Source organism: Benincasa hispida, chromosome 2 (assembly GCF_027475165.1).
Source record: "Benincasa hispida cultivar pf3 chromosome 2, pf3_genome.v1.1, whole genome shotgun sequence".
Taxonomy (NCBI): Eukaryota; Viridiplantae; Streptophyta; class Magnoliopsida; order Cucurbitales; family Cucurbitaceae; genus Benincasa; species Benincasa hispida.
This window is the reverse complement of record NC_143479.1, coordinates 27,062,819-27,082,424: the sequence shown is the minus strand read 5'-3', so window position 1 is coordinate 27,082,424 and position 19,606 is coordinate 27,062,819. Positions and strand designations below refer to the sequence as shown.

The following is a 19,606-nucleotide window of genomic DNA, read 5'->3' as shown; positions in this document are numbered from 1 at the left end:
CATTCTCTACACATGTCCCGATCTAAGAGAAGTAAGAATAATCCTAAAATTGCTCGAAAACTTGAGAAAATATGACTCAAGTCATCTTTTCCTCTATAAATATATCATTGTAACTTCAATGAAGCTAAATTGATTTAAAGTTGTCAAGGCTCTTAGCTTGTAGCATCTATCTATTCTCTAACTTAAGCATTAGACAAATCTCGTTCTTCTCTCATCAAACAAACTTGAACTAAATGAATTGTTTAGATTCCGACATGAATATATAATTTTAAGCAATAAAACTTTAAAGTTTAGAGTTATAAATCGACTTAGCTCGTATTTATGATGGTACACCTAACCCTAATTGAATAGAAACCTAACGAAAGTCCGGTTGAATTCAAGGACAAAAGCATAAAATGGGTTCATTTAATTTGGTCGAATTAGTATTAGAAAAGCGGCAAAATAGTTGGATCTAAAAACACGCTTGTCACAAGTCGTCTCAAGTGGGAATTTTTTGATTTGCCTTATTTTAATTCTTCCACTTCCGCCCATTGATTTTTCTAAAGTTCACATCTAAAATTAATTTAACCAATAAGACGGTTCCTGGAATTACACCCAAAAAAAGACTTCTATTTTCCCTTCTTTAAAATGCCCACCAATTTCAGTTTCCTTTTAGGTCAAATATCAAATTTGGGAGGTTATATCCAATTTAAATCCTAAATTAATAATTATATCAATTTAAATAGTGAATTTTAAGGTTATGTCTATTTAAATCTCAAACTAATAATTGTATCAATTAAAATCATGAACTTTCATAAGTATATCAGTTTAAACTCTAAGCTTTCATAGGGTCGCTTCATTCCATAAATATTGTCATGGAAATTCAATTTTACTTTTTAAAACTCAAGATATTATTATCCAAGAAACTTTAAAATTCATCTTTTTAATATCCTCTATATTTGTGGGATTTTTATACCTGAAAGATGGATAGAGCTTGATTAATTAATAAATTAATATCAATTAATTATTACTATTAATTATTAAGTATGAATATATTATTTAGACTTAATAAATTTCAATTAATACATATATTATTAATATTTTATATTATCTTAACTATTCCATATAAAAATTTATTATTATTTATTGATATTCTAATTAATTTATATTAATTTAATGATTTTTATTAATGAATATTTTTTCTTCTTTGATTTATTCTTTTATTAAATTTATTTTATTTATTAAGTCGACGTGATTGAAGATAATTCATGATTAGAATGATGAGGTAAAAGTATTTCAAAGTCATCTAATCGGACGGTCAGATATTGATCATGTGGTGCAGCAGTGGCAAGGGTGATGCTGATGATGAGACTAGTATTTTCTCTTTCACGTTGGGTTTCCAACAAACTTGATAAAAGGGAAAAACAAATATAATAATTAAATCAGATTTTTAAATGAACGAGTGGGAAATTCACGCGCCAAAAACCGCGAATGGGTTTCACTCCCCCAATTGTAATTAAACGCAGCGGCTTATGTACTTTTATCTGCTCGCTCCTAACCAGAAATGTATTCCAACAGAAGCCGCATTTCTCACGCGCTTTTCTTCTACGTGTGTTCCACTCTCTCCCATAACGTGAACATTTCGTACAAGCTTCTCTTCTTCCTCTCTTTCTCTCTCTAAGCCAACTAACAAACACCTTCGAAGACTCTCTCTCTCCTCTTCGTCTTCTTCTTTCTCTCTCTAGTTTCATGGTCGCTGAGAACAAATTATTCGGTTTCGGCGCATCGAAGCCCTAGATTCGTCCCCATTCTTCGTTGGTACGTTCCGAATATTTCTCTTTTGTTTTCATCGTTTCTTTCAAACGATTTTCTTAGCTCTTTGAGGCTGTTTATGTGGTAGATCCGTTGTTTTCCCAGCTTCCTTCTCGGTTTTGTTCTTTAGTTTTTCTTCTTTTTTTCAAAATTTCTATCGCTATTGTTTTAGTATTTCGTGACGTTAAAATATGTGTTTTTTTCTGTTTAATTCTCTATAATCATTGTCTTTGTTGTTGGGCTTTTATTGGTTTGTATCTAGATTCGCATAATGTGTATGTGGAAAATTTCAGTAACGTTATTTTCTGCTTGCGGCTTCTCGTATGTATATGTATATATTTTCTGTGTATTGTTGTCATATCATATAAAGTGGTGGGGGGAAATTGTTTGATGAAGGTAATGTGTCAATTGTCATGGTAATTCAATAGTGGTTTTGGAGAAAATGGTGGAAAGGAGATTCTTTTATGTGTGGAAAAGCTTTTTGTTTCTGGTCAGTTTTACTCTGGGAATATGACTGAAATCGTTTCTTCTGTACTGCTGAATGAATAATTTCCGTGTTTTTCGATCAATTTTGGGAAAATTATAAGCTGCATTTGGGGGGGAAGGGTTGAGTAAAAGATGGAATCTTGGAGATTTTCCTCCTTCATATGCATAGGAGAAAGTTTATACGCTGCTTTTTGAAGATCAGCTTGCATTTCATTGGTTTGACGGAGATCTCTGGGGTTTAGTTGCATGCTCTCGAGGTGCATACGCATGAACAAGAAAATAGGAAAATTTGTTATATCTCGGCTTTGGGACCGGCATATGTTTTCTTCTTTCTCTGAAAATTATAGCATGTTTTGACTTGTATTATGCAATCAGTACTAAATGTTCATTGGTTGCTTTGTCTTCCCTTGATTCCTTTTCACTGGATGGCACTAAGGAAAGAAACCTTTTGCCTTACGGATTTGGTAAGAAGATAATGAATTATTTTGTTATTGTGCATAGTGCGTCTTTTATCAGTGCAGCTTACACTAATATGATCGTGTATAGGACTTAATAGTTGGCATAGTACGCCATTTTAAGTATTTTAAGTATTTTAAGTCATGTTTTTTTATTTGCCAGGGGTGACTGGTTTATATTTTTGTATCCAGTTTTGGCGTTCATGGCCCTCGAGAGAAAATGAGCTTTTGGGTGATGCTTGAATAGGTCAAGAACTTTTCGAGTAGGTTTTTGAAATCATGGATGGAATGATGAATTTTTTGAGCATTCTGATCATGTCTTAACAAGGAGAAGGGGGACTTAATCATTCTAGAAGTTAAATGTCTGAACTTCCAAAGGCAACCAGTAGAATGATTAAGAAACAGGAGATGAAGAAAACTTCGTCCAGTTTAAATAATCGGTCTGTTAGTAGAAAGCAACACAGGAAGATAGAAAATCCAACTCGCATGCCTACAGCTCCTGAGCAATGTCTACATTCTGGAATTTCAAGTACATGGGTGTGCAAAAATTCTGCTTGTAGAGCTGTTTTGTCAGTAGATGATACATTTTGTAGGAGGTGTTCTTGCTGTATCTGTCACTTATTTGATGACAACAAGGACCCTAGTCTCTGGCTGGTTTGCTCTACTGAATCGGAACAGGGAGATTCCTGTGGATTATCTTGCCATATTGAGTGTGCCTTGCAGCGTGGGAAGGTGGGGGTTGTCGATCTTGGGCAACTAATGCAGCTAGATGGTAGTTACTGCTGTGCTTCTTGTGGCAAAGTTTCTGGGATACTAGAGTAAGCAATTTTCTCGCTCAATATTTCCTCTGATCCTCTTATTTTGCAAATTTTGCACTCTCAAGTTCCAGAGAGGTGTTGTTGCATGGTTTATATTTATTTCAGTGATATTATTTTACCCACGGCCTGATTAGATTGTGAATTCTATACTGGCAGATGTTGGAAGAAGCAGCTAGTTATAGCAAGAGATGCACGCCGTGTTGATGTTCTCTGTTATAGGATTTATTTAAGTTACAGGCTTCTTGAAAGGACTTCTAGGTTTAAGGAACTGCACGAGATTATTCAAGATGCAAAGGCCAAGCTAGAAACTGAAGTAGGTCCAGTAAATGGGATTTCTGCCAAGATGGTTCGTGGTATTGTCTGCAGGCTTGCTGTTGCTGGTGATGTGCAGAAGCTTTGCTCCCTTGCAATTGAAAAAGCAGATCACTGGCTGGCTACCGTATCCAACCCAAATCTGAATTGCAGAGGTTTATTCCACGACCATTTTGTTTCTTGCCCTCCAACTATTCTAAATAAATCTCATTAGTTTTTTTGTTGTTTTTTCCCATAATTTCATTTTTGACAGAAGATTCACTTCCGGCTGCTTGCAAGTTTCTTTTTGAGGGCATCGAATCTTCTTCTATTGTGATTACTTTAGTTGAAATTTCGAATACATCATCTAAAGAGACTAAAGGCTACAAGCTTTGGTATAGTAAGAGTAGAGAAGAAGCATACACAAAAGAACCTATATGTGTATTTCCTAGAACTCAGAGAAGGATTTTGATATCCAATCTACAACCGTGCACTGAATACACATTCAGAATTGTTTCATATACAGAGAATGGTGACGTTGGTCACTCTGAGGCCAAGTGTTTTACAAAGAGTGTGGAAATAATTCGCAACTCCCATTCTCCTGCCCCTTCAAATCACAGGAAAGAAAGTCCTGTTATTGAAGAAAGCTGTATCCGGAAGAGGGGTCCAGATAGTACAACCATTGTCTGTTCATCTTCAGGATTTCAAGTTCGAGATCTTGGAAAAATTCTGCAAGTTGCTAGAGCTCAAGGGGAAGGATGTCTTGAGAGGATTTGTAATGTTGATGTAGCAAATTGTTGTGGAGTGCAGAACGGGGTCAAGCCTGAAACTCCAGACGAAGAGCAGCTACCTCCTGTTTCTCGTGGACTTGATTTAAATGTGGTTTCTGTACCTGATCTTAATGAAGAACTAACTCCTCCTTTCGAGTATTCTAGGGATGAAGTTAATGGCTGCACCCTGCAGCAGGCTGTTGAGGCAGATGAAGATGCTGCTTCCCATGACATAGAGAAGAATGGCTTGGCAAGATCACACGGTAGTGGCGATTCTCAAATATGGACTTGTGGGCCAAATGGTGAGGTGCCAGCTGTTGATTCCCTTACAGGGTTATGTAGGAAAAGGGCAGCAGCTAGCACAAATGAAGAGACAAATGATTGTGACAGCACTTTGATAAATGGATCGCCACTCCGTGTGGCGAATGGTTCGTGTTTCTTGGACGAGAACTTCGAGTATTGTGTAAAGATAATTCGGTGGCTAGAATGTGAAGGTTACATCAAACAGGAATTTAGATTGAAACTTCTAACATGGTTTAGCTTGAGATCAACAGAGCAAGAACGTAGAGTAGTCAACACCTTTATCCAAACACTGATCGATGAACCTAGTAGCTTGGCTGGACAGTTAGTTGACTCATTTTCTGATATCATATCTTGCAAAAAGCCACGAAATGGGTTCTGCAGTAAGCTTTGGCATTAGATTAGCATTCTCATATGCAGAAAAAATCACCGTTAGCTCGTACTTATCTCACCTTTCTCTGCTTCTTCTCCTCTCTAATTGGTCTGCCATGATTTGTACAGGCATTTATTCTTGATCACTGTCTTCCAGTGATTCATTTATACCTCGGATAATATCATCCGGGTTAAAGAAATTGGATGCTGATTTGCAGAGACAGATTACTCAATTTTTCTTAGAATGTAACAAATTGGTGGTGGCCGGTACCTTGTAGGAGGTATGAACTATTTCTCAAGTACTTGGTGTCGGTGAAGATAATTTGTAATAGTTATCATATTGGCATTAACCTTCTTCCAATACAAAGAAGGTAATTGAAATTAATATCGTATTTTCATTGATTTAAATTAATATTGTATTTTCATTATTTAATGTAATCTTGTTTTTACTCTATTCTACTTCTATTCCGTTCTTATAGCTTATCCTTTTGAAGGTGGTGTTGGGTGGACTTCTAGAATCTCTAGGGGTATCCGTTAAATGCATGGAGAGCCTCTTTTGGACTGATGAGAGGAAAAATCATTTTTATTTCAACTCTTTCAATAAAAATTATTTAAAATGCATTTAAAAGTGTTTCAAAATCTATTTTGAATTATTGTTAAATATTTCATTTTTTTTTTCAAGATGACTTATTTTCAAAATTAAACACTTGACAAGTTAAACCAAACATACTTGAAACTTTTCTTGGTTGGCTTCTTAGAAAGGAGAAAGAAGAATTTAGATGGTAGTGAAATATATCCCAACCTTTGTGTGCGTTTCACCCCATTGCTCTCTAAAAGTAACAATTTAGTTCTTTAACATTAATCTGTAATGATTTAATCTTTGTATTTTCAATTTGCGATAATTTAGTCCTTTCAACTTTAGGATGTAACAACTAAGTTTCTAAACTTTTATATTGATGGTAAGGGAAAAGTACGTTTTTGGTACATAGATTTTGGGTCTAGTTTCATTTTAGTCCCTAGGTTTCAAAATGTTACATATTTAGTTTTTAAGTTTTGAGTTTGGTTTCAATTTAGTCCATAAGTTTCAATTGTTGGATCTATACCAACATGCATCGGAAGAAATCAAGATTCATAAGTATTCTAATTCATTAATTTTTGATGAAAAGAAACATACTAAAAACAGAGTATAATGAGTTTCATGAACATAGGTTGAACAAACGAAATCTCCATTTCCAGTTGCAAAATCCTCCGAGTCTTTGTGTAGACCACAACAAGATCTTCCCTACTATTCTCTTGGTGCTCTAGATTGAGTTGTGGGACTCAAAATAAGTTGGAATCAAAGGGAATATGGGGAAAATTCACTGAAGAAAACCCATTGAAGAACACCTTCTTCATCCGATTTTTTTAGCAAAAATTCAGTCGGTTTTCTTTCTTTCTTCACCCTAATCTCTTCAATATATTACTATCATGCAAATAGAAGTGTTGCATGAGATGCAACTCATGCTTGGAGTAAATCAAGAGGTGGTGGGTTCTTTGTAAGCAACTTGAAGATAAACTTGAAAAACCCACTTTCAAATTGTGTAATTTTTCCATTTTCCAAAAATCCTAAATTGATTTTAAAATAATATTTTATTTTTAAAATCAAAATTTATTAATTTTACAAATTAATTTCAAATATTAATTTTCTAATAAAATTAATAAATAATTATTTAAACAATTTAAATAATTCTAATTAATTTAATATCTAATATTAAATTAATTTTTACACAAATTCATCTTCATATATTTAAGTTATATTTAAATATATTTTCTCCAATTTCGTTTGATTCTAATTTGAACGTTTCAAATTAACTTATCACGCTACTTTAGAGCTATCAATTTTCGAGCTAGAAGGGAAACTTCATGGACCTACAGATCATGGGCTCCAACGATCCGAGATTAATCGGCTATGAACTCATTAGACCGATCTAATCCCCATTCATTAACTAATGGGTCACTCCACTAAAGCCCATAGTTGAACTCTTGTAGATATATTATGTCTACTCGATATAACCATGATTAGTAAGTTAACCCTTCATAGGTTCGCAATAACAGCTGGGTCAAATCTCTGTTTTACCCCCGAAATTACCTCTTAGTCCTTAAGTCCCCACTGATCCCCTAATGAATAATTGTTTTGTGATCCAATCACAAAACTGAGTCCCTCTCATGCCAAATAAGAGGGTGGGATCCCTTGTTCAAGCCCCAGAATAAGCACTTAAGAAAACAACCTCTCTACTATCTCTAAAGCGGGTAGGAGTAAATTCCCTTTTGTACCCTATGTCCCCAGCTATCTATCCAGTTTCACCCCTGAAATAGCAGTCATATTGGGCCGGTGCTATTAAGCCAACCCTCACCTACGCAAATCTAAGGGTAATCCCAGATCAACAGGAGTTCATAGTTAGCTCAGGATTAAGGTCAAGTTACCTAGATCATCACTTTGAAATTATCAGTCTTAAACAGTAAACAGTGTTATAAAGTAAAAGTGACTCATTTCGTGGTCCGATCCTGTACAAACTCTTTTGCACAAGGACACTTCACTCCTCATGTCCAACATGAACGAATTAGGATCACTTCGTTTGTAGCACTTTACAACTCCTTATAACAATTACAGAGCATGCCGTATCCAACAGTGTTACTAGAATAAGGTACACAATCTTATCCATGTACTATAGATCATTTTGACTATTTACTCGAACCTGATCCACATTTATGTCTGTACATAAAGTTCAAGTACTCATCCAATAGTTAAGGGACTTTTAGGTTTATTGGATTTCTATTCGAATTTCATGTGGGATATCCACCAAAGGATACCAAGAATGGTCGTGGATCAATACAGGATCGAGGAGAAGGGACTGTAGTGAGGTCATGTATACTCATGGGATGACTTTTTTTTTGGAGTAATGCGAATACGAGCAATGCCGTCGCCTACTTGAAGTACAGTACCGGTATTTACAATTTTGACTTCTCTATTATATTGCTCAATACGTTCACGGATAATATTACTAATTTAAGTAATAGATCTATTTAATAACAACTTTATTGAATTTTCAGAATAAGCTTCATTGTTTACATACCATGAGTTTTAGGACATAAAATCCAACATCAACATACTACAATTTTATTCTTGACATTTGAGTTTTGCTTCAATTTGGTTCTTATGTTTCGAGATTTACACTTTTAGTTTCAATTTTTCACTAAATATCTACTTTCCATCTTTTGGAGTTAATTTATGTTAATAAATTAAAATTTGTTAAAAGAATTATAATTAATTAAGTTTCACTATTTTTAGCACTTTTAAAATTAAATTTAAAATTTTAATTCTTAGTATTTTTAATTAATTAATAAAAATTGATGTTAATGATTGAAAATAAATATTTAATGAAAAAATGAGGTTAAAAATATGAAATCTTGAAATCTAGAACCAAATTAAAACAAAACTCAAATTCAAAGGTCAAATTGTAACCTTTTAGTACTTAAGGACTAACTTGAAGCAAACTAAAAACTAAGAACTAAATGTATAACATTTTAAAACCTAGGAACCAAATAGAAACTAGGGTCAAAACTTAGGTACCAAAAAGGTATTATTTTCTTATGATAATTTAGTCTCTATCGAGTAAAATCTCATCAAACTTAATTATCAATTTTGATTATATGACAAGTTATATTTATAATTCATAAACAAAATTAGCCCTTATCCAATTTATCAATTTATATGTATAAAAACTTTCATTAAGATAAATTTTCACGATAGGACTAAACATTGCAACCTAAAGTTAAAAGACTAAATTGTTACTTTCACGTAATTTCAAAGATATTTCCAAGGATACTTTTTTACACCTAAAAACGTTTTTTCCAAACGCTTTTGAAAGTTATTCTGAATAGGACTGTAGTCTTCTAATTCACCTTCATATTCCAGTCCTAATGTGGGAAGGAAATTTGAAAAAGTTTGTCAACAAAATAGAGATAGAAAGAACAAGTATCGCGAAGCAAATGAATAAATTAAAAGTGTGTTTGAAATATATTTTCAAGTGTTTAATTTAAAAAATAAATTATTTGAGAAGAAGTTGGAGTGTTTAACAACGAGTCAAAATAACTTTTCAAATGTATTTTAATTATTTTTTTTACATAAAAAATGTGAATAAAAATGAGTTTTTTTGAAAACTATTTTTTTCACTAATCAATCCAAACAGATCCTAAATATAAAAAAGAAATTATTTGGATGAAATATTTCAACATGAAACAAGTCGATGTAAAATAACAATTAATCATGCATACTTATCCACAAACGATACATAAATTGTTTGGGAGGAATTTATATTTAAGTACGTACGTACAACAATGCATGGAAACGTTGGTTAAAAAAATACAAATAAAAACAAACAATGCATGGAAACTATATCAATATATACATGCAGTGTATTCTACCTATACGTATGTGTGAATGTGAAGGAGTAATTTTAATATATAATATATTTAAAAAATGGTCAAAACAAAAGGTTATTGTAATGGATAGAACTTAAGCCTTGTTTCAAGGCGTTGAGTCGAAACAAAAGGTCATTGTAATGGATAGAACTTAAGACTTGTTTCGGGGCGTGGAGTTAAATTTTTTAAATCTAAAGTTTATTGGAGCATATTTTAGCATCATTTTTTATTATCAAATATCTCTTCATGATCACCTCCTTGCTTATACCTTTAAATTATGCCACTAATTGTAAATTTGATTTACCTATATTTTTAACATGCAAGTTTACTTCCCATGTATATAAATAGTAACATTATACCAAAGAAATTATCAAGTGAATCATATTCAAAATACTTTCTTTATATAGTTAGTTATAGATTTAATATGTTTCTAGAGCTGGAAAGTTTATGTTTTAGGATGCATGGTTATTTAATAAGTTAGGAAATTTGTTCTTGAGGTGCATAGTTAAGTTATTAAATTAGGATATTTGGTGAAATTTTGTTATGGTCTAAAGAAGTATGATTTTCTGGTGGTTATTTTGTTTGCTTAACTTTTTGTTTAATCCTTCAAATGCACACATATTTTTCCAAAATTTTAACACGGAAGTGAGTTGTCAACTTCAAATTTTCACATATATTTTTCAATTTTTTTTATATGTAACCATTGTACTTGAGATAGACAAAAGGCTTTTGTTTCGTACAAATAATCAAATTACTATATACTTTCACATTAGTATTATGTAAAAAAAAAAAAAAAAAAATCACCAAAGAGTTTAGGACTTTTTATGACATATTATGTAAAAAATTGTAGGTTAGGATTTATTACTCATGTATGTTGGTGTTGGAATATGATCAAAATCCTACATTGACTAAATAAGAAGATGATAATGAGTATATAAGATAAAAAAACTATCATAAATGCTAATGGTATGGTAATGACTATTTGCATTTAAACACACTTTTTATAAGAACTGTTTAAAATAAAAATACAAATGTGTCTGGTTTGAAGGGATAGATAGAGAAAGAGAGGAAGATGAAGTTTCTCGATGTGAAGTTTATGGGTATTGTTTGGATAAAATAGCAAGATTTGATGATTCATTTGGATTTATGGCAAAATCCGAAAATAATAAGATTTTTTGCAAAACATATAACACTCATGTGAGTTCCTTTTTTATAATACCCAATTTGCTGTTAATATGGTTGTTCTTCAGAAATATTAAATATAATGTAATTGTTATAGTGTGAATTAGGGATGGCAAAATTTCTCGGGAGTCGGGTCCCCGACCCGATCGGGACGGGGAATCCCCAGTTTAACCAAGTACGGTGGTTAAACAGGGTTTAATCGAGTCCCCGGTCGGGGACAGGGAGGGGATCTCAGCCCCATCTTCGACCTCGAACCCAATCCCCCCTCTCGCCCCGATTTTTTTTATTTGTTGATATATAATACACTAAAACAGTAGCTAAAACTACTGTCTTTTTTTTCTTTAATTTTAATTATTGTGTGTGTATATATATAAACTACAGAAACACTAGCTACTGTTTCCGGGTTTTTTTTTTTTTTTTTTTTTTAATTTAAAATTTTTAATATAATAATTTTTTTTAATTAATTTATGATATAATAAATTTATTTTTTTTATTATTTTATAATAAGTAACAATAAAATATTTTTTAATTGTTGATTTAAACAAATATATGTAATAATAATACTAATTATTTACATAAAATTTATAATTTTAATGTAAATACTAAATTTAGTTAAATTTAAATAAAAAAAATTAAAAAACGAAGATTTTTTCCCGCGGGGACCCGAATCCCCGAATAGGAGTTCTCTGACCTCGACCTCGACCCCCTAAAACAGGAAATGAGGTGGGGATATAGTTGATTTAGAAACATCCCGCCCCGCCCCAACCCTGTTGCCTTCCCTAGTGTGAATATAATTGATTTAGAAATATAGTGTAAATTTGCAAGCACTGGTTATCAAATTCCAACCTAACGGATTTGATAGAAAAAAGTGCCGCATTTTTCACCCATTTGAATTTCAAATTTGCAGTTTTTTTTTTTTTTTTTTTAAAACCAAATTAGATTTGTTTAACCATTTTTGAATGGATTCAAAATTTATCAATCTTTGATTTTTCTCTCTCAATATAAATTTTACTTTATCGTAAATTTTCAGATTTTACATTATCTTATTAAGTTTACTTATTTTAAATTATTATCACGTTTTATCACCTGATATATTATTATATTATTATTGTATCGATAAAATAACATAATATTATTATTATTATTATTATTATTTTGGATTCAATAAAATTTTTTTATATACATTTTTGTTTTATGAGTATCTCTAAAAAAAGTTTGCGTTATTGACACACAAGTAAGTAGTCAATTTTGCTATCTTGCTGTTTTTGCTATGAGTTTACAATGAGTTAGACTTATTTTCGATGGTAGATGGAATGAAAATTCACACTAACATGATTTTTGAGTTCTTGAAGTTTATATTCCATCAAATTCTTCTTTCCATCAGTTTGTTGAATATATTCAAGATAATTTTTTTCTTTTTGGCGATCTGACTTAATAATTTTGAACTTACTACTATTAGGTCAAACCGTACGTCATATGACAATCGCTGCAAGGATTCGTTCTGTGGTTGGTATCTATGTGCATCTGTATATAGGAAAAGTAGGGTGTGGATGGTTCGAAAATTCACGAATATCCATCAATGTGCTGTCAATATTGTTAAAGATGGTCATAGACAAGTAATATCCTGGATTGTTGTTGAGTGTACGAAGTCCTTTTTTAAAATGAACAACAAGGTGCCATGTCGTCTTTATGACGTTGTTAGCTATATAAGAAGATATCATGGTGTAAATGTAAGTTATGATAAGGTTTGGAGAGGTCGTGATATTGCTCACAATTCTATCAGGGATAGTCTCGAGTCCTCATATTCTCTTTTGTCATCATTCTCATCTATATTGATTGAAAAAAATCCTGATACGTATTCTTTTTCCAATGTTCAATTTCATTAATTAGACATTCTATTTAAGTTATCACAATATTGACTTTGAATATTTATTCCTTAGAGGAACATATATAACACAAGAATCTGATGATGAAGGTAGATTTAAGTATTATTTCATGGCCCTTATTGCTAGATGCATGGAATTACTATTTTACTAATATGTCAGTTGATGGTGCCAATATGAAGAATAAATTTCTGGGGACATTTTTATTTACTTGTACTCTTGATGGTAATTCTCAAATCGTGCCTTTTGCATTTATCATTATTGATTCAAAGAATGATGGATCTTAAAGCTGCTTTTAGAGAGCCTAATGATCTTGTTATTATGTTTAATGATCATAAGGGTATAGGCAAAGGTGTTAGTTCTATTTGTGATTCAGATGAACACGGGTTATATGCATTTCATTAGTTCTATTTATGATTCAGATGAACATGGGTTATGTGCATTTCATTTGTGTAAGAACCTTAAAAATAATCATAAGTCAAGTTCAATTGAGAATGCTTTCCATATGTGTGCAAGATACAATTGTGGAGTTTGGGTATTACATGAGATAATTGGATGATCTTGCTCTGTGTATTAGTCATGATTTAGAAGATATTGGCAAATCAAAATGGGCTAAGGTATTTTGTGGAAGGAAAAGATATTCATTGATGACAACAAACATATTTGAAAGCATGAATTCATTATTGAAAGAAGCACGTGAATTACCTGTCATTGGTCTCCTTGAATTGATTTGTAGTTTGGTTCAAAAATTGTATTATGATCGTCGCAGTCATTAGAGTTTCCAGAGTTCAGAACTTTCTACATATGCAGAGGACATGATCCGATTAGCCTTAAGGAAGAATTGGTCAATGAATGTAAGTTATTTTTTATTTAAGCAATATACGTATCATTAGTAATAGACAAATTTGTATGGTACACTTATTGTTATCTTTTTGTAGGTATACCCTATTAACCAACATGAATTTGAAGTTCATCATCGTACCAACCAATTTGTGGTTAACATTCTAAATCGTACTTGCTTATGTCGACGGTGGGACCTAGACATGGTTCCCTACTCCCATGCATGCATTGCATTATCTACTAGGAACCTTCAATTGCAGGCATACACACATGATTTCTACTATGTTTCGAATTTAGTTCGATTATATATAAAGGAAACACGTCCTATTGGTAATGTAGAACTGTTTACAAATATGCATGAGTTGGTGATGATCTCGTTCTTCCTCTTGATGTCAAACGTCCTGTTGGAAGGTCTAAGAGAAAAAGGATTACATTTTGTTTAGAAAATAAAGCTATAGTTCGATGTAGTAGGTGTGGTAGGAGGGATCATAATCGTAGGGTCTTGTAAAGAACCCATACGGCGTTGAGTCCCCATATTAATCATTTTTGGGAACGATTTATATTATTGTCTTCTTATATCATTGTATTTTATTTTTGTTTAAACTATTATAGTTTATTTTTCTGATGAAATATTTCTTCAATTTTCTTATTGTTTGTTTTTTTATCAATGGATACATCATTGGCATTAATATTGCATTTTGTTATCTATCATATTGTTGCTTGTAATTATATTCAACGTATATATCTCCAATCAACAACAGTGCCCCTCAAATTTAAAGTTAAATATGACTAACTTAGTTTGGTGGTTCGGTACTTTGTGGCTATCATTTTAGAATTATAGTGTGTATGTGATTGTTGAACTGTATGTATAATTAATCAATTAGAAAAATGATAGACCTGTTAAAATTCAAATACATTATATATTAAATATTCATTTACCGTTTGGATAATTCTGATTCAAATATGTCTAACTTATGGTATTAGTTTAGTATATCAAGTTGGAGAGTTCCAGAGACTTCAGTTGTCGCATACAGTGTATTTGTTGTTAATATACCTTATATGTATATATGTAATTGGAAGAATGAGTTATATGTTAAATTATAAATATAGTATATTTTAAATGTTTAGATGTAGTTTAGTCATTTGTTCATGAGTTAAACCATTTAATAATCAGTCCTTTTACTAGGATCTTTTTATAACAAGTTAAGCATATATAAATTAGAGTATCACTTATAATTTCAGCAGTTGTCAACTGAACAAATGAAAATGCACGTTAAATTACAAATGCATAATATGTTAAATATTTATTTCATTGCTATTTTATTATGGTGGATTAAGAATATTTTAAGCATACATTAATATAGAGGATAACTTATATGTATAAAAAAAAGATAATGTTTATTAGAATAATAGGGAAAGATAAAAATAATGCCTATTAGAATAACCAAAATCCTACCAAGTCTAAATATCCAAAGTTTCCAAAATAGTAAAACAACATTCAAGCTTTCCCAAAATAGAAATAAACTCAAAACAGAAATATCAAGATTTTCGAAACATCAGCAATAAACTCAAAACTAGGTTTTTTTCCCTAAAGGTTCCTAATGCAGTTTAACATTATACCAAAACAATAATTTAAAGTTTTCAAGACCATTTCATTCACTATCAACACTTTCATGCATGGCTCAAGTGCAACTCAAATGGTGGTCCATCCAATGCGGTGTTTTCATTCCTTTTTTAGGTGGTCGTATAATTCCTCTCATTGTATCTATCTATTAAGTTTGATGTCCTAAATTTAGTGTAAGTTTGTAGTTTTGTTAATACAAATTATTTATTTAATAAAATCATAGGTATTTTATTTGACATTTAGATAACATTAATTCAATTCAATAAACTAAGATCTAAGGTTATATGATGTCACTTGAACAGTATGTAGTTGACATTTAGGTAGTTCATATTCAAGTAATAACTTAAAAGGTCTGCAGTAAATGGATGAAGGTTGGGTGTCTTATCTTAGTAACACTGCGGATACGACCCACTTTGTAATTGTTACATGAGATGTAAGTGTTACAAACAATATGAACCATATTGTTCATGTAAAGACATGTGAGTGGAGGTATCCTATATAAAAGAGTTTATATATAGACCGGACCACAAAAAATTAGTCTCTCTTTATAATACCGTTACTTGAAGAAACTAACCTTTCCCTAGGATGACAATAGAAGACTTGATCTGAATCTTAAGTGAGTTGTGAACTCCTATTTATGACGGTAGTCCTTTGATCTATATGGGTGAGAGTGGTCATAATAGCCGACTCAATAAGCCTATCATTTTGAGGATTTGTCTTATTAAGAAGTTGGGAACACAGCCAAACAAGATAGAATTCACTCCTTCACATTCCTTGGGAGAGTAGATAAATTGCCCCCTTAATAGTTGGTTTCGAGTCTTGAATAATGAGACCACAACCTCTCATTGGCCCGAGAGGTATTAGTTTATAGTTGTACTATAAATTGTTCATTAGAGAAATCAGTAGTACTTAAGGAATTATATGTAACTATAGGGGTAAAATGGTATTTTGACCTAGCTATAGTTATGAGCATTTGTAAAGGCTCATCGTTGATTATATCCATGGACACAGAAATATATCTACATTGCGAAGAGTGCAGCTATTAGTTTTTACACTACTATAAAAACTGTATTACTTGGCTTTTTTTGCAGTCAAGTATTAGTGCTACTTGACGTTTTTAAAAAGGTCAAGTAGTCTAGTGTTAAGAATAAGAGAATTTTTTGACTGGCTAAAAGCGTCAAGCTGTAATTTACTTGATATGTTATAATTGTCAAGTATATGAGATTTGTTGACTTATTTTAAGTGTCAAGTATCTAAATTCTTGACATTTATTATGGATCAAGGTTTTTATTACTTGACAATTTTTACTTTCAAATGTAATTTCTTCTTGACATACAAAAACTGACAACTTAATGAATACTTGATACATTTTGCTTGTCAAGTTTGTATGTATTTTTTTTAAATTGTACTATTAGAAATTACCTATATAATTGCTCCTGTTTTGAGGTCCAATAATCACATTAATATATAAGACAAACAATATTCATTAACCAAATAAACGATATTTCCAATCTTGTCAACCATATAAACAAATAATATATATTCACAATTTTATGTCAACGACAAAGAAAACTAAATTCCCACCAATTTAACAACAAAGAAAATCAAATTCTTCTCCACTATATGAAATTTGATGAATGATGTGTTCAAACACTACCATAAACCAAATCAAGAAAAAAATATTAAAACTAGTATCGAAGTCTTGATGGTCTTTAATTAACTCGTCAAATTGGTCATGGATTTACCAAAGTGAATCACCAATCCAACGACATTTAATGTCTTCTAACCATTCATCCAAACGACACTACCATCCAATGCTTTTTGAGAAATCTTAGAATCTTGCTAGTTGATGTACAAAAATATTGGAAACAGAAAGTACCAACTTTAAAATCATGCCTAAAAGAGAAACTCTAAGTTCATATCACATTGATACTCAAAATCATCAGAAATTCAATAGGCGCAACAAAAATTTAAAGTAAAAAGAAAGAAAACCAAATCATGAAATACCCAATTCCTTAGATGCAATCAATACCTTGGAAATTCTAATCTCATCTACAAGCTCATTGAACCAATTTTGATACAATATATATGTTAAAAAACTTGTCATATCTCCATATACTCTACTCTTCTTTTACAAGTCTCGAACTCACGAGAATAAAATAACATCTATCTTACACTCGAAAGTAATGGTGAAAAAATCCCAAGATCCATTAACATAATAAAACTTAATACTAACACATAGAAAGATAACAACTTAATGCCAACTTTTCAAACTCAATCAACAAAAGTTCAAAAATATACTTTAATCACACTAAACCACAAATCAAACTTCAATCACACAATTAAGTTCCAAACATACTTTGAACACTAAAGAAATGCTTAAAAAGCATACTTTAATCACACAACAAGCACCAAATCAAACTTTTTTTCGGGGGTTCATATTCAAATCCACTATGCCAAGTTCAAGGAGAACAACAGAAATAATAGGGGGACCAAACCTCTCACCTTGAGTCAAGTTTTCAAGTACCTAAAAGAAAAGATTAACCACCAAGATATAGATTAAACCCTATTCCAAAATTCAATACCAAGAACTTCAAATTTCACATGTAGGCATCACATATCTTTCTAACAAAAAAAAAAAAATCCAAAATCTAATTTCTAACATGAAATAAGCCTTACACAAGCCATAAAAATCAAGACCCGACCAGTGAAATATAAAATAAAACCAATCTCCAAATATTTTCAGCATACACTACTACAAAAACCAAAATCACATATCCTATAAGAAAGTATCAAACTTTATATGCAAACATTGAAGCATCCGAAAAGCTCATCGTAAATAATTTGCATGAATTGGTTGAAAGTCCCACATGAATTACAACATTTTGAATCAACACAGAATTCAATAGAAATCATTGACCAAGAAATGGAGGGAACACAAATCACACCCTCAAAATAAAATTCGTTTGAATTTCACTATCCAATATAGAAGAAAAGAAACCCAATCAAGTCTAGAACTTGACTGTTTAAAGTAAACAGAAAGAAAAACAAAAAAAATCCATATCCAATTCAGACAAAAAGCAGAGACTCTGAAATTAAAAAGAGTTAAGTGGTGGAAAATTCCTACCTTTTCGCCAGATTTAAGAAAATTTCAAATCAGAAGCCAAATCCAGATGGTTTAGTGGCAAAGCAATGGTCTTCCCAAACAACTTTATGACTGGGTCTCTAAATTCAACTTCTTCAGCCATTTACGTTCTCGGATTTTTTTTTTTAAAAAAAACCCGAGAATCTATCCTTGAATTCAAATCTCTGTTTCCTCTGCCTTTTGATGTTGAATGCAATAGGTTTTTTTTTTTTTTGGGATTTGGCAGAATAGAGAGAAATAGAAAAATGTTAAAAGAGTGAAATTGGAGGAGTTTAAGTTTAAGATGAAAAGGTGGGAGATTCCACGTCAGCAATTGGGGGGGGGGGGGGGTTGGGGATTTTGTGAACCCACAATTTTTCAAAAAGTACTCCAATTATAATCCAAGAGTTGGAAGAGTTGGTAAACAAAATAAAATACATAATAGAACGCTTTTTTTTCATTATTCTTGAAGTTTTTCATCAAATTTACTTGTTACTTGATTTTTTTTTATAAAACCGTCAAGATTAACACAGTTTTTATAGTAGTGTTAATGGAGTGAACGGTAGTTAATGAATATTAATTAATTGGATTAAAGGAGTTTAATTAATTAATCTCATATCATTAGAGCTTCTAATGTCCATAACGTCTCCTTATTAGCTCATAAAGGATAATAATGAGGAATTATTTAAATTGTTCAAATCAAATGAGGAAATTTGATATTAATGTGATTAATATATAATGGTTAACTATAGATATGATCTATAATCCAAATTATGTAAGAGAGATATATTTGAATAAGATTTAAATATTAGATTTATATGAATTGGATTCATAAAGAGATGTATACATATAAATATGTGATATTTTTATGTTAATTTGATATTTTTATGTTAATTAACTCCATATTAAATATGATTTAATATAGTTATTTAATTGATTAATTAATGGTTAATTCATTAATTAAGAAATAATGGAGATTGGAGGTTAGTATAAATATATGATATTTATGATAATTAATTAGATGTATATTAAATGAGATTTAATATAGTTGGAGAAATGTATGACTTCTTAGCCATTATTGACAAACAAGTGTTGTGAAAAAAGATGCATTCCCCACATAGTTTAATAAGAAATTCATTGTATACTAACATGTTTACAACAATTCTCTTGGCTAAAGTGTTTGAGAAACTCCTAGTACAACTAGAACTA

The 19,606-nt window shown here is 31.3% G+C and overlaps 1 protein-coding gene and 1 long non-coding RNA gene across 6 annotated transcripts; one reads left to right on the top strand and one right to left on the bottom strand.

The window, feature by feature from the left end:
* The first annotated feature begins 1,582 nt into the window (after positions 1 to 1,582).
* Positions 1,583 to 5,737, top strand: LOC120071570 (VIN3-like protein 1). Of its 5 annotated transcripts, none has more exons than XM_090310501.1 (5): positions 1,619 to 1,797; positions 2,714 to 2,741; positions 2,896 to 3,550; positions 3,707 to 4,017; positions 4,116 to 5,737. In XM_090310501.1, exons 3-5 carry the CDS (start codon positions 3,093 to 3,095, stop codon positions 5,309 to 5,311), a joined length of 1,965 nt encoding a protein of 654 aa, XP_090166627.1. In that variant the 5' UTR covers positions 1,619 to 1,797; positions 2,714 to 2,741; positions 2,896 to 3,092; the 3' UTR covers positions 5,312 to 5,737. The 5 variants fall into 5 exon arrangements, with proteins under 5 accessions (XP_038879835.1, XP_090166627.1, XP_038879836.1 ...); XM_090310502.1 differs by having other exon boundaries at positions 1,659 to 1,797; positions 2,719 to 2,741; positions 2,925 to 3,550; XM_090310503.1 differs by having other exon boundaries at positions 1,669 to 1,797; positions 2,925 to 3,550.
* Positions 5,738 to 17,554: 11,817 nt separating this feature from the next.
* Positions 17,555 to 19,005, bottom strand: LOC150037778 (uncharacterized). Its single transcript, XR_016527626.1, has 2 exons — positions 18,401 to 19,005; positions 17,555 to 17,800 (listed from the first exon to the last, which is right to left on the bottom strand). It is a non-coding gene; the product is annotated as an uncharacterized LOC150037778 (long non-coding RNA).
* Between the last annotated feature and the right edge of the window lie 601 nt (positions 19,006 to 19,606).